At 39.4% G+C, this 15,326-nt stretch overlaps 1 protein-coding gene across 5 annotated transcripts in view; it reads left to right on the top strand.

Annotated features, from left to right (window-relative positions):
- Window positions 1–15,326, top strand: part of LOC131937312 (neuroglian) — an 81,754-nt gene that overhangs the window by 41,293 nt on the left and 25,135 nt on the right. For all 5 annotated transcript variants that reach the window (XM_059294603.1, XM_059294598.1, XM_059294601.1 and 2 more), the window contains one exon: window positions 14,474–14,603. In XM_059294603.1, the coding sequence (XP_059150586.1) occupies window positions 14,519–14,603 (85 nt within the window). In that variant the 5' untranslated portion in view covers window positions 14,474–14,518. The remainder of the gene's footprint in view (window positions 1–14,473; window positions 14,604–15,326) is intronic.

The raw sequence follows: 15,326 nt of genomic DNA, 5'->3' as shown, positions 1-15,326 counted from the left end.
CTGCACCGAGTGTCGTGATGCGGGATGTTGGCATGAATCAAACACAAGCGAGTGTAATATGACGTGCACCGAAGATGCAGGCAGGGATGAGTGAATCAATAGCAATGTCATTATTTTCTGACAACTATCATGGCTTGTAGAATTTAATAGCATCGGACGAGGGTTGGGCTGGTGTTGTTTGCTCAATGGAGGGGTGAGAGTGGCGAATCAATCAATGCGCGTGATTAATTATGCCAGAGTACATTGTACTGGCCTTAAATTAATGATGAATTATGCCAGAGTACATTGTACTGGCCCTAAATTACATTATGGATTAGTGCAATATGCAAAGCATTAACATTTTTAATTGTGTTTTCGAGCCATATGATTAAAAAAGTAAAACTTTGAATGGAACTACGTTTGAAAAGTTGTTTTTGGTTTGGTAACTAGACTTCTATGTCCTTGATATCGTTCATGTACTCTAAAGCCGAGAATGATAGTGTTTTGTGAAATCCACAAAAGTACTCCATTAAACAGTAATTGGATTGTCCCAGATGTGATTGATATGGTCCTTTGTACCTTTCTATAGCTGTCCTCCTATAGGGAATGAAGTTTACTTTTTTCCCCTTGACAACACGATTGAAAATAACAATAAGTTCAGAGAACCATTCATCAATATACAGATCAGTCATCTTGGGCATTTTGTTGTAAACATTGCACTAACTGGATTACCATGTTTACATTTAGCGGTAGTTCTGTAAGTCTCGGTGTTTGAGTGTGTCATATTTCTTATCAGTTATTGATCCAATCGATTACTTTTATTAAAGTAAAAACTTTCAGCATCGGGCTTATCAAACCGTGATATAAAAATCAATAGCGTATAGATTACAGAGCTGCCGTTGATCTGGCTGAAGCTAGCGAACCCTTTAGCTGGGTGCTAGCTGTTGCGTGCGTGCGTGGACTTGTTGGTCGCACTGTGTGCGGTGGGTCCGTGAGTGGAGATGGCGTCAGTGCTTGTGTGATTGACACCTTCAATGGAAACTTGATTGGACACGGTCTTGTTCATGCCACACAGGAGCTTGGGGTCAGCACAGTCCTGTTTCAAGTGCTTAATGATGGCGTTCAAATCAAAGGGAGGTTGGGTTTTTTTTTTACGTTCTACAATGGAGGGAATCCTTCTCAAAGGGCAGTTCGTAATTTATTTATTTAATTATACGTTGTTAATATTTGTTGTAATTTGAATAGCGGACAAATTGGCATAGCATTATGTCCGGCCGCCTTTCTATGATGTTGTGGTCGAATGTGATGTTGTGGTTGAATGGTTGAGTTCTAACCTCCCGTCTCGAGTTCCGTTCCACTGCCGAAGTCCCAAGAATGTCTTACACGTAAGCCCTGTAAAAAAAAAGTTTCCCCTGTAAACCGTGATGCAAAGTAAACTATTTCACCGTTCCCCCCTCCCCCCCCCCCCCCCCAAAAAAAAAAATAAAAAAATAAAATAAAAATAAAAAGTCAACAACAACAAAACAACAAGCAAACAACAAAACCCCCGGTTATTTAAAAAAAAAAAAGAGGTTATGAGTTGTTTAAAATAGAACAAACCAGTACACGTCTTTGCAAGTCACAATTTATTCAGACTTTCTTAAAATGGCATTTTTGCTTGGATTTCCTTTTAGCAAAAGTAAAGTACCTTTTCGGGCTTACGGTCAGTAGTGCAGATAGCGTAGAGTTCACCTAGATCTGTGTTATCATTTCTATGCCCAACCGCCTCCTAAACTTCCCGTTAATTGCCCAACTCGATGCTATTTTGGATGTTCCAGATAGCTCATAAAATAGCCTGACATTGTGTCTTCGAAAACTGTGTCTTGCCAGCTTTAACTGTAATAAAACATCCAGAGTTTAGCGTGGGTGGGCGTCTCATCGCTTTATTTGACATCTAAATTACAAGATTGATGTCTTAATTGTTCTTCTAGATATTCAACACCAGACAACGCCATTCACCTAATTGTTCATTTCCATTGTTGATGTTCTTTATAAAAAAAATGTAGCCTGAAGAAAAAAAAAAACCCGCATGTTGCAGGATTGAAGGCCTCCGGTAATTTTATTGCTACAAGTATTGATTTTTAAAAAATGGGAAGTTAAATTGCCATCCCAGGCTTTATTAAGAATCGTCTGAGCGCCTCTTGTTGTCAACATTATTTAATGAGGTTTTTTTTAATGGGATTTAAAGAAGACGTTCAGCCACACGCGAGCCTTGTGTTGTTGTTTTTTTTTCTCTCTACAAGTCCCGCTGTCTGGATATCCGGGCTAAGATAATGACCACAGATTGGGTAGAAAAGGTCAGAAGATCAGCGGGGGTTTGGTACTTGTAGCTGGAGGCTACTCGTTCCAGTAAACACATTCGTGCTGCTAGTATCCATCAAACCTTGGGGGTTTAGATTAGAGAAAGGTGAGGTACACGGTTATGTTGATGGTTTTATTGTAGAGTTAATCAAGGTGTAGTTATTGCTGTCTGAAAGTGGAGTTTATTAGTATTTCAGAGAAATGTCTATTTGATTTGTTTTCATGTTTATAATGAAGCACTCTATGCCTAACTTGTGGCGAAGTAAGTAAAAATTGAAACCTACATCTGTCGTTTCTGCAAACTCATGCAGTGAAATTACCATACACAAATTTAATGGAGTACAGTAGTGGATTCAGACAATGTCACATGCAGTGAAATAATTACAATACAAAACATTAATGTAGTACACTTGTAGGTTCAGACAATATCTATACTGTGCCACTTCGACATGGTACCTGTGGTGTTGGTACTTGGATCTGTGAAGCTTTAATACACTGCTCGAACCTTCTCTGGGTAATCAGAACCGAATGGTCCATGGGATAGGTGAACTAGAGTTTACCTAGTCAGTGCCTCGGCATATGAAGGGATAATGTGGTCGGCACTCTGCCCAGTCGACTTGACTTCCCCTAACGTGAGTCTGGTACCCATCAGAGCTGGGTGGACTCATTGACGTACTACGGACTAGAACCCGGGATTCGAACTCAGTCGTATGCTCTGCTACTCGACTACGTCTCCTCCACTTCTCTGGGTAACTACAAATGTCAAGGCCCTTGACCGCACACGACGATATATTGCTGGCTCACCCCCGTATAATAGACCGCTTAACATGCTCCACGCTAGTTACATCTGACAGGTAGAGGTGGACGCTGAAGATAACCTCGAGCTGGCCGGGTCATAGGTAGTCTGACCGGGCAATTAATTTTAATGAGGCAAATTCTATGGCCAGGCAATAAAACCCTTGGTCAGCCTAAAAGGGAAAGGTTTTATAAACGTTTTATCCCCACTGTATTTATCTGCAGGGATGGGAATTGTCAAATCTTACCCTGCTTCATTTGGACTTCTTTTGGTTTGTTCATTGTATGTTCGTCTTTCGATGTGTTTAAATGGTTTTAGTTGAGATGTTAAACTTATAAGCTTGCTATTCAATGTGTAGTTCTGTGGAGGAAAGGCGTAATCGCTCACAATAGAGTAAGGATATCCTTTTCATAAATGACTTAGAATTCTGTTTAGTCATATTTTCAAAAAATTAACAGTTTTCTAAAATGTGTAATATCTAAAAAATAACTTTGAAAGAAAAAACAACAACAACCGATTACATGAACATTTAATAAGGAAAATATAGCCACATATAAGCCAAAAGCATCTACCATTTACGGAGACATCATTTAGGAGTATGGGGAAGGACAAAATCAGTTTCAATGTAAAAAAAAATTCAACAACTTTAAAAGTTTGTAATTTAGCAGAGTAAATAGTTTTAAAAGCTGTCTAAAAGGCTTTGACATGTTAAATGCTCTGGAGCTTTGATCTGAGCGGCATTCATTCCTTGTTGATATTATCTAGTGCAAACGCTCTCCATTTCACCTTCCCCCCCCCCCCCGACTTGTTGTACACCCATACATATATTTCATCAGTCCGTTGACTGACCATCCCGTGTGTCCGATACACCGATACAACATTCCGGAACGTCAGACCACGAGATGCCAGACACCGTGAGATGAGCAGTACCCTGCCATCACTGCGTCATCTGACAGCCGGCTGGTGATGGACGACAGACGCAAGTCCTCGTCCATCATCATTAGCCGTGTCTGGAATAGAATCACCGTCCTTTGTTCCCGCAGAAGATTAATGAAGACACATTCTAATTGTCTGGGTATCGGCTTAAAATAGTATGTTCGTTGGCGGATCTCACATTTTGAAACCTCGTTTATTCAAGAGTTTGTATCATTCTTATCATTGTTCTTTTTAAAAAAATGTTTTATAAACTCAAGGTGGAAGTCTTATTTTGTTCTCTCCAACCCCATTCCACCGTTTTCAAAATAGGATAGTTATCTTTTTATTTGCCGTTCTCTCTATAATCTGCAAGGTTTGTGTTAAACTTAAAATTAGGGCCTGGATTAAAAAAACGTTGCCAACGATTTGGCTTTTGAGGAAACCTTAGAACAGTCTTTACTTTAAAAAAAAATCAACTATTTCTCCAATATTTTATATCTAGCAGAGGCGTAGCGATGGAGGGGGGGGGGGTGGGGGTTGGGGGGACGGGACATATGTCCCCGGTACCGAACTTAAGGGGTGCCAAAAAGGTGTTGGAAAAAGTAATCGAAAGTCTGGGGGGGGGGGTGCAAATCAAAAGTTTGTCCCCGTGCACCGGGAAGGGTCGCTACGCCTTTGATATCTAGTCTATTCCCTATTATTACTCGTTCTTCATGTCCTCTTGCTATTGCACCATTCTTTTACCTCTTGTCATTTGCCCTTTCTTTTACCTCTTGACATTTGCCCGTTCGTTTATCTCTTGTCATTTCCCCATTCTTTTACCTCTTGTAATTTACCATTTCTTATACCCCAAATGACGATAAATTGGTGTAAATACCCGACCAACATTAAGCTATAAATGCTATCAAGCACTTCAACAAGACACCACACAGTTTGCTAAACCCAACTTCCGGGGCCTTATGTTTACCGTACAAGAAGCGATGAACTCAATTTCTCGGTTGTATTAATGAATGTTTCTTTTCCAACGGCCAGAAATAGATTTGTACGTGAGTAAACACGTACATCTCCGCGCTCTTTGAAGCACATTGTTGCCTGTACTCACCTTATGCTGGCGCTCTAACGTGTTTTTTAAGTCACGCAGCCAAGTAAGAACGATGCTAAATTCGGCAGCTTTCTAGCCTAGTTTTGATTCAACCTCAACCTTAAAACAACGATAAAAAAAACTAGATTTAATATAAAACGGCGATTTAAAAATACGGTTTTATTAATGTTTTAAATTTATTTTTTGGTTAGCCACTAGTGGTAACTTAATAAACTTTTCATACGGTATTTGTATCATAAAAGTTGAACGCCAAAGTTGGCCTGCGCGTACATAACAAGCGCTCTAAGTATCATTATGTTAGTGTGTTGGAAATATTTATTTCTGCCGGCGTTATATAACAAAGTACATATACACAAACATTGGTGGATTAGAATATACGAGCCGGCCCGCGGCATAACATACGCCGCTATTTAGTTGTTGTTTTTTTCTACTTTTCAGTAATTCATAATTTGTGAATTCGACAGTACCAACGCTGCCACTGAAAATATTTCTTTAAAACACTATAAGTAGCTCGTTAAGGACCATAACCCCCCCCCCCCCCCCCACCCTTCCGTACCCCCCTTCTTGATAAGCTACAAATGTGTATTAACGTATTGGCTGCGCCTGTCTATAATCGCTAATACTATGCAAAAAAGCATATGATTATGTCTTTTTATAGGGCTGGTAAGTAGGTCACCAACCAGTTCTACCGCTCAATAAAACCTGCATTAGCCATAGAACTGGTTGGTGACCTACTTACCAGCCCTATAGGTATATGATTAAATCAATTTACTGTTGTGCTGATTAAATACCAGTACTTTTGTGACTGGATCTGTTTCGCGAACTAGTACGAATACCTATAGCATAGTGCTTTGAATGCTTAAATCTATCGTAATTTAGACCAGCTGACTTATAAATAATGTCTTTGTTCGATTCAATTACTTTCAATTACTACACAACAAAATGGGACGGTAGCCAGAGTGTTAACTATTTTTATATCTAAATATGCTTTTAGGTTCGCCATTTGAAACCAGATAAACTTGTTCATTTAAATTCCGTTTTTTTAATCTTCTTTCCTATTTCTGTGACCAATGATCAGACTGATTTAGAATAGCTTAATTTGAAAATGAAACCAGAGCCGAACATGGTTCAAAGGCTCTCCCCCCCCCCCCCCCCCCCCTTCCCCGTCTCCCACCCAAAGCTGACGATAATGGAGTGCTTTTGTTGTTCCTCATCTCTTGATATTGAGATCTGATTCACCGCCATCCTTCATAATAAGACCGAAAAAAATCCATTAGGGACAGAATTAGTCAGTTCTAATTCGGGATTAGATAGAGAAAGGGGGTTAGGGGAGTCCTTCGTCAGGGACCTAATGTTTGAACTATTTTCTCGGCCCGGCACGTGCGCTGTGTCACCGTGACCCGGCTCGTATCTGCTTTGTCATCTGTCCAGATGTCACGAGTCAGCTGCACGTCCACCCGTATCTGTCATGGCGTCCGTGTGCCCACCTCAGCTGTGAGCCGACCAAAGCAAGAAAATCAATAGACGTACGGCCGTAATGGTAATTTGTTCCTTCATCCATGCACGGGAAGCCGAGTTCACGGGAAATATAATAGCCGTCATGGCGGATACAAGTGTAACGAATGGCTGTCTATTCACTGACGACTTTGTTCACATTTTCCCGTGGAGGACTTCACAGCCGGGTCGTTAATGGACATTGTCCACTTGCCTGCAGGGAATAGTCCGCTGGCTGTTTGGACACTATTAATAACACGCACGCGACCTCACGAACATTCTCAATCTGTTACGAGAAAATAAAGCTGCGATATTTCTCCCCCCCCCCCCCCCCTGTTGTTATTCATGGATTAACTGTTAGAGATTTAGTGGTAAACCGTAAGAAAAATTCAATGATCGCGTGAATAAAGAAGCTTTCCACCACGTTTCAATCCGTATTTTTTTTTGCACGAATGTGAAACAAAAATATTTACAACTCTAAAAAATCGCATAAGCCACTTCAGCTCTAGCCTTCATCTCGAACTAATTACGGATAAAACTTAACGCGAACGTATAAGCAGGCTTATTAAAATTGTTTCGTTTTTTTGAAGAAACGTATCTTTTATACAAACATAAAACCACTTGTATAAGTAACGCGGTTTTTAAAAAAAATATTTTTGTGAGTACTCATTACACAGCTCATTTCTTTGTTCACCACGCCGGTTTAAATGTCCCCCCCCCCCCCCCCCTACTCCATCCATACACAATCAGTACTAATGTGTTTTAATTTTTTTAAAAACCGTAAATATAAGCAGCGGCTAGAAATGCGATTGGTTTGAATATGAACTTGTTAATAACCCCGGATCCCACACACCATCTGCTTGGTGGTTCGCGCGTGTGCCAACGTGTGAGTCATAGGGCATGGATTTCCTCCGCCTTGTTTGAATTGGTTCCTCCAATCTAAGGCGGTATTCATTTCGTTGTCAGGGGGGGGGGGGGGGGGGTGTTGGGAAACCGACACGCTTGTCAGCTTTAATGAGGAGTTAGTTCTATACCTTCCTCTATCCGAGTTTGAATAGTGTGTTGTTACACAGTGGGCCAAATGTAATCGTAGCTTGTTTAATGTTGTATTTCTATAAGCTGTCATAGTTTATTTGCAGCCTCACACATCTTAGTACGGCTAACAAAACTAGCTATGTTTTATCTATAGCTGGTACTTTAATGCCTAAGGCAGTGTATTGGCTTTATTTTAAATCTAATTTGTTGAGTTTACCAGTCCCAAAGCTAACCCTTAATTGATCCCAAATTTTTCAAATTGTACCCTTTAATTGAAGAAATCTTCTTCTTCGTTCTTAATTTTTGAGTGTTGGAGGGGATCGAGCCAGAGGGTTTGAACTCGAGACTTTTTCGAATTTATCTACCATTAGCGTTAGCCGACTCGACCACGCCTCCATCACAATTAAGGATAACGTGTCAACTGGTTATGCGCCCTTGAGGCCATTGACTCCGATTTCAGCCTGCTTTTCTTTTTGGATTTGCTTCCATAGCCTTTGTCCAACCAAGAACAAACTACAAGGCAGCAGTTGTTTAATTTTGGAGTTGTCTCTCCTAGAAGAGTGGCTGTATTTAAAAGTCATTTAACAGTTGCTTTCATAAAACGGTGCCTTGTAGTTTTGTGTTGATGTAGTGCCATCTGATCCTGCCACCCCTAACCTATCTACTATGTTAGGTGTTTATATTTCTTTCATCTGCTACAAAATTGAGTAGATCCCTATTAACTTGTTAGAAACCAACATCGGAGTATTGCTTGAATAAAACAAGCGCAAGCCCTCGGGAAAAAACTACACGTCCTAATTAGGATTACCGCAATAATTAAATATTCCATACTTGTAACACTCAATACATTAATTATTATTTTCTGTGCTTTGTGCGGCATTTAAGTATTTAGAAGTTTTAGATGTTATCCGGTCATGATTATGGTATCTTTTATCAATTGTATGTTGTGAATACATTTAGTTGAATGCCTGTCTGTTATTAGTCCATCGTGGAATTACATGTTTTTTTTTTAAATCTGTGTTGTGGAAGCTTAGATGTAAAATATAGCTGAACATACGTGATACTTGTCCACTGAAATAATCTGACATCGTACATTGCATAGTGATAGTATAGGCCTACTATCTTATAAATCGATGTCTAAAATACACCAATCAAGGCTAGACCTTAGGCCTCTCAAATCTAATTCTCAATCTAATGTCGTATATCGATACTAAGCCACACATATAGCATATATTACAGTTAGCATGTTGAAAGAAAGGCTGTTATATATAATATAAGTATTATACACATTGTAAACTCTGTTGTAAACTTCGATAAGATTGTGTTGACAACAAATAACTGAACGCCGGCACTCAAGTTTCTTAAAGAGCTGTTTGTAAATATACTATCTTAACCTCTTGAGTGTACCATTGAGAGAGTATAGATTAGGATTAAACCTCTAGAGTGCACCATTGAGATAGTATAGATTATGATTAAACCTCTTGAGTTTAGGCCTACCTTGATAGAGTATAGACTAGGATTAAACTTCTTGAATGTAAGCCTACCTTAATAGAGTATAGATTAGGATTAAACCTTTTGAGTGTACCGTTGAGATAGTATAGACTATGATTAAACCTCTCAACTGTACCGTTGGAATAGTATAAACTAGGATTAAACCTCTTAACTGTACCGTTGGAATAGTATAGACTAGGATTAAACCTCTCAACTGTACCGTTGGAATAGTATAGACTAGGATTAAACCATAGACCACGTGATGTGCATGTTTGTGCAATGATAAATCGGAAGCACCTGGTTCCTGTATGCCAGGAGTTTTTAACTGCTGAACCGTTTGACCTTTCTGTCCGACGATAAGGCACCCACCTTTCCTGGCTTTTCAATGGGGGAAAGAAAACACCGAAATTGCTGCAGAAAACAGTCGATTAACGTTAGAACTGCATAGATAAGGAACAAACAAAAGGGTTTGGTGTAGTTGCCAATCAGGTATTGGTACTGATAGTGGGTTGATACAAACATCAGGGAATGGTCTAGTCGATACAAACATGAGGGAATGGTCTAGTCGATACAAACATGAGGGAATGGTCTAGTCGATACAAACATCAGGGAATGGTCTAGTCGTCAATCAGGTATTGGTAGTAATTTGATACAAACTTCAGGGAATGGTCTAGTCGATACAACCATCAGGGAATGGTCTAGCTGTCAATCAGGGATTGATAGTGGTTTGATTTGCATCTTAATTGTGAGCTATTCTTGATGAGATACGCACTTATCCAGATATGTTTGACTTATTCAGGCTATTGCACGCGATTATCATATTTAAACATGTTTTAAATGTACAGCAAATAAAACATGTTCCTTTTGTCGTGTATAGGCTACTCCGTAAAAAGATGTTTTTATTAATTACGCCAAACATTTAAGGGGAGGGTTTTCAGACTTACTTCACGGCGTGGTACGGTGGTGGTGGGGGGGTTGTGTGAGTACAAATATTCTAGAATGTGTGACATCATTCATCAGTGCCTCCCAAAACGGTGACAGGACAAATGATCTCACGTACAAAATATCTCAGGACAAATATATCTCCATCCCCATTTGTTATATCCCGGCAACCCCCCCCCCCTTTAAGAAAACAACAAACCACTTTTTGTGAGTACGTGTCACGTGATTATCCATTCTCCCGAAGCTAGCAGACATTAAATCGTACAGATATCCCCCCCCCCCCCCCCAAGATTTTCACTCTCTCTAGTCTATAAATAGCTTCCACCATTTTGGGCCACATCATTCTTGGGAGTGATTATAATTTAAGCAGCGATGCAATTGTAACATCATTGTGATAATAGGCCACTTTAGAAAGTTTGGAAAGATATGATTAGGTATAATCGTTTTCTTTTAATCTGGTGTTTGCCGTAATGATGTGTATGAAGGTATAAAAGCAGGCTGTAGGACATTAACCTCCTCTCCTACCCCCTTTCTATTATGAATGTATACGGTGTAGGAAGGTATACAAATAGGGAGCAGGGTATTAACCACCCCTCTTCCCCCTCGTCAATTCCCCCCACCCCCACTCCCGCCAGGCCAATTACTCGTGTCAACTAGCCCTGATCATTTAGAGATGGGGCTGATGAAGATACAAAATACAAAGAGGGATAGGTTTAGGATAATTTATGGTTAGAATTAAAAAAACACAGTTAGGGATAGGGTTAGGGAACTGGATACGGAAGTGGATATTGATAAGTATGTGTGTGTGTGGAGGGGGGTTCATGATGGGATGGTTTGAGAGGTTTGGTCTGTATTTAAGAGGATCAACACCCGACATAGGTTGATTTCACTTTTGTTGTCAATAAAATATCCCCTCCCCCCCTACTCTTCAACATATCATTAACCAGTTACAGCTATCACTTTGTCACGAATTAACATTTTACTACATAGTTTTTGCATTTGAAGTAGGTAAGTTGGTCTAGAACAAATTGAGGTGTCCGAAACCAAATGCCCTTGGTAACCATGCCTATAGATTGTTACGTAAGCGAAAAAACCTAACATGCTGTGGTTCCCAGAAAATTAGCGCAAACAGAAAAATGCGCAAATACAAATTAATTATACAAAAACACTTTCATTTTGTCATATTTTGGAGGAAAGTGTTTGATTATACTACAATGTACATGTAGTCATCCTTGTTAAGGTCAGTAAATGCTCGATGTAAGAAAACAAAAATAAATCACTTAATATTTTCTTCCTGTTTATAAAATAGACCCAGTCAGCACCAAAGGATGATGCAAACTTCTATTTAATTCTGTCTTTTTTGTTACATAATGTGTATAGCCTGTGTGAATTTAATAAATCTAATATAGGTCCATTCAAGAGAGTATCGAGGATACTCGTTTAGCTATACAAGAACAACGCTTGATTTTCAATTGTGTAAAAAAGTTATTTTTGATGAATTTTTTTATTTGCACTCTTTTTAGTGCACGTACGTTAACTAGTTTTCTACATTGGGAAAGTCTAGTTTCTGCTGTAGCTATAATGCCAGGGCATTTAAAATGCTGCATACAGAGCGTGTAATTTCTCTCAGTGGGAGGCAGCGTTTTTTATATGGCGTGTTTGTTTACGTTGGGACTATACAAAAAAAATGCCTCGGTTCTTGGATTCTATGGAATTCCTGCGTCCCGGCGAAACGGGTTTCCCTAGCTGAAGTAATGGGCGGTTGTCGTATGAATGATGACGTGATGGCTCTGGGACTCCATTAGCACGCCGCCGTGCAAATACGTAGGTGGGTGTCGCTGAGTGGTTTCCTTAGCGTCCCTTGTTAGGGGACGTCTAGCCCGTTACCTTGAGAGATTCATTCAGGGAGAAAAAATAAAGCCCTTGGTTGGTTAGTGAACTGTGTGGCCACGTGATGTTGTAGCGGCTGTGACGTCAGTTGGGTAAACAGATCGGTTTTAGTGGCCGGATTGGTTGACATCGCTGGAGGGATTTGTTCTTTGAGTTGATAACACGTATGGGGAAACTAGTTAAAAACTAGAGGGATTTGTTCTTTGAGTTGATTACAGAGATGGGGAAACTAGTCTAAAACTAGAGGGATTTGTTCTTTAGTTGATTACACATATGGGGAACCTAGTCTAAAACTAGAGGGATTTGTTCTTTAGTTGATTACACATATGGGGAAACTAGTCTACAACTAGAGGGATTTGTTCACTTGAGTTGATTACACAAATGGGGACCCTAGTCTAAAACTAGAGGGATTTGTTCTTTCAGTTGATTACACATATGGGGACCCTAGTTTAAAACTAGAGGGATTTGTTCACTTGAGTTGATCACAGAATAGGACGAACTGATAAGGAGTGGACGCAATCGATATTTACAATCGATAGTATGAGTTCATCCGGTCAAAACATAACATCATTTTCCTTCGTCTGTTTCTACTTTTAGAGAATGGATATATAGATACTTAAGTACTGATACTAACAAGTACACATGCGTTTTAACCATTATCCTAACCACATCCCTAATCCTAACATCGAAGTAACGTTATGGCGAGTCCCTCGGTACTAATGTGTTAAGTAATTTGGGACACGTGTGTGTAATTATACTTTATTCATTACATTGTGGAAATGTTGGCGGCTATTCGTCATTTGTTTCATTATAAGCATTATGTTAAAGCATTCTAATAATACATGAAAATTCGCTATTCCGCATTTAGTCTTAGTTAACAAACGTAATGACGTAGGACTCACAGTTAGTTATTCAAAGGCGGGTTGGTAATATTAATGTATCTTCCTTTTCTTCATTCATCGCATGATGAGCCTTGGGATGGTTTTCAGACTGAAAACTGCCTCTTTAGTACTTTTCATCTATGTATCCCTCCCTCATTCCGAGTGGAAACTGAATAGGCCTTAGTGAGGTTACCCGAGCGTGGAAGATCTGAGTGTTTTCCATCTGAGTGTTGTCCATTTGAGTGTGGTCCATCTAAGTGTGGTCCATCTGAGTGTGGTCCGAGTGTGGTAGATCTGAATGTTGTTTGTCTGACTTTGGTCCATCTGAGTGTGGTCCATCTGTGTGTTGTCCATCTGTATGTTGTACATCTGTATGTGGTTTGTCTGAATTTGGTCCATCTGTATGTGGTCCATCTGTGTGTGGTCCATCTGTATGTGGTACATCTGTATGTGGTTTGTCTGAATTTGGTACATCTGTGTGTGGTCCATCTGAGTGTGGTCCATCTGAGTGTGGTTAGTCTGAATTAGATCCATCAGCGTGTGACCAGAGTGTCGGCCTACACGAGTTGTCGGAGTGTCAGGTATTGAGCCAATAGACATGTTTACATAACCCAGTCACAATAATACGTTTATCTCTGCAATTATGGCATTCTATGTTGCACAAACTTGCATTCATTACATAACGTCATATTAATCAGATTTAATTAACCTGATTAAGAATTGTTGTTTGTCACATTGTTATCATATGATTGAAAATTTAAAATAAAAAGCTAGTTTAAGTGCTTTTAAAATAGGGGTATAAAGTTTAATTTTGTTAATGTTGTTTTATCACATGTTTAATTAATAGCAAGTATTAGTTAATTGTGTGTCTGTGTGTGTGTGTGTGTGTGTGGACGTGTATGTGTATGTGTGTGTATAAACGTACTCGCCTCCCTTGCCACCAGTTGGCGCCTCAGTGCTCTGAAGCCTCTGGTCTAGCACCAGCCCATGTTGTCAAGAATAGAACATAATAAAGCTCTGGCTTTGTTGCTTCTATCGATTCTGTTAACACTGACATAAGGTCGATAACTGCGGCATGATACCGTTTATACAAGAAGATAAATCTCTTCCTTACAAATAAATGTCTGCAATTTTCTTCTCAGTCTAATGATGCTATTGTGTATTGGTGTCGTCATTAGCTTATCCGATACTTTGATTTCTGTGGAGTATGCATAGAATCTACTCGAATATGTGTTGTTGTTTTTATTATGTTAAACGTGTAGTTAACAAAATGAACGCAGTAGAACATTTGTCTGTTGGTATACTACGTTAACATGTATAGATGCTGTTAACAAAAGGAACGTACTAGATTATGTATCGTCTTGTTTGTTAAACATTTATAGATGCCGTTAAGAAAATGAATGCAGTAGAACATATGCCTGTTGATGTACTGTTAACATTTATAGATGCTGTTAACAAAAGGAACGTACTAGAATATGTGCCGTTTTATAATGTTGACCATGTGTAGATGGCGTTAACAAAATGAATGCAGTAGAAAATGTGCCTGTTGGTATACTATGTTAACGTTTATAGAACAAAGTTGACTACAGCTTGTTTCATCTTCTCTAGGTCAACAACCCCTGTCGTCACCGACCAGTCCGATCTCACCCCACAATGGAAGTCAGATTACAGTGGCGCCTGTTTCTTCTGGCACTGGTGGCTTGCAGCAAGACCATTGGCCAGTACCTCAATGCAGACAGTAGGTCTTTTTATGATAAGTCGTTATTTATTTCACAATGCCAGTGTTCTAGTATTTTAACCGGTAGAGAGGGGACGGTGTGGTCGGGCCTGACTGCTAACTCCTATAAGCCTCAAGTTCGGATCCTGGGGCAGATAAGGCTCGTTAGCTGGGTACCGCAACCCATCTAAGAATGATAACTGAAGAAACAACAACAAAAAACTGCTGCTTTTATAGCTTGTTATTGGTTAGATAATGGCTATGGAAGCAAATCCAAAATGATTAACAGGTTGTGGTCGAAATCAGCGGACCATATGGCGCATAACAGGTTCACACTAAATACTCGACTGTGTTGGAGGAAAAAAAGAACCATTAAAGAAAGTGCACTGAAGACGTATTCATATAGTTTACCTAGAGACACAAATAAGCTAAGGAAGAAAAGAAGTTATCGGGATCCTGTAATTTAACGTTTATTGATATTTTAATGTGTTATATTGTATTATGGAACATGGTGTTTTTAAGTATTTAAGTGCAATTTTACTATCCTATAGTGCACATTTAAAAAAAAAAGATTTTAGATTGTGTCTATAAGTTAGTGACTTATACAACTTCCGACAACGATTGATGGGCTTATTTAGAAGTATTGTACATTATGGTGATGGCGTTGTGAAGAACATGGATGCTAACTTCAGCTTTACACAACGATTGATGGGTTTATTTAGAAGTATTGTACATTCTGGTGAT

This window comes from Physella acuta, unplaced genomic scaffold (genome assembly GCF_028476545.2).
Source record: "Physella acuta isolate Inbredline_101_S28 unplaced genomic scaffold, ASM2847654v3 ptg000207l, whole genome shotgun sequence".
NCBI lineage: Eukaryota > Metazoa > Mollusca > Gastropoda > Physidae > Physella > Physella acuta.
This window is presented reverse-complemented; position numbering and strand designations above follow the sequence as displayed.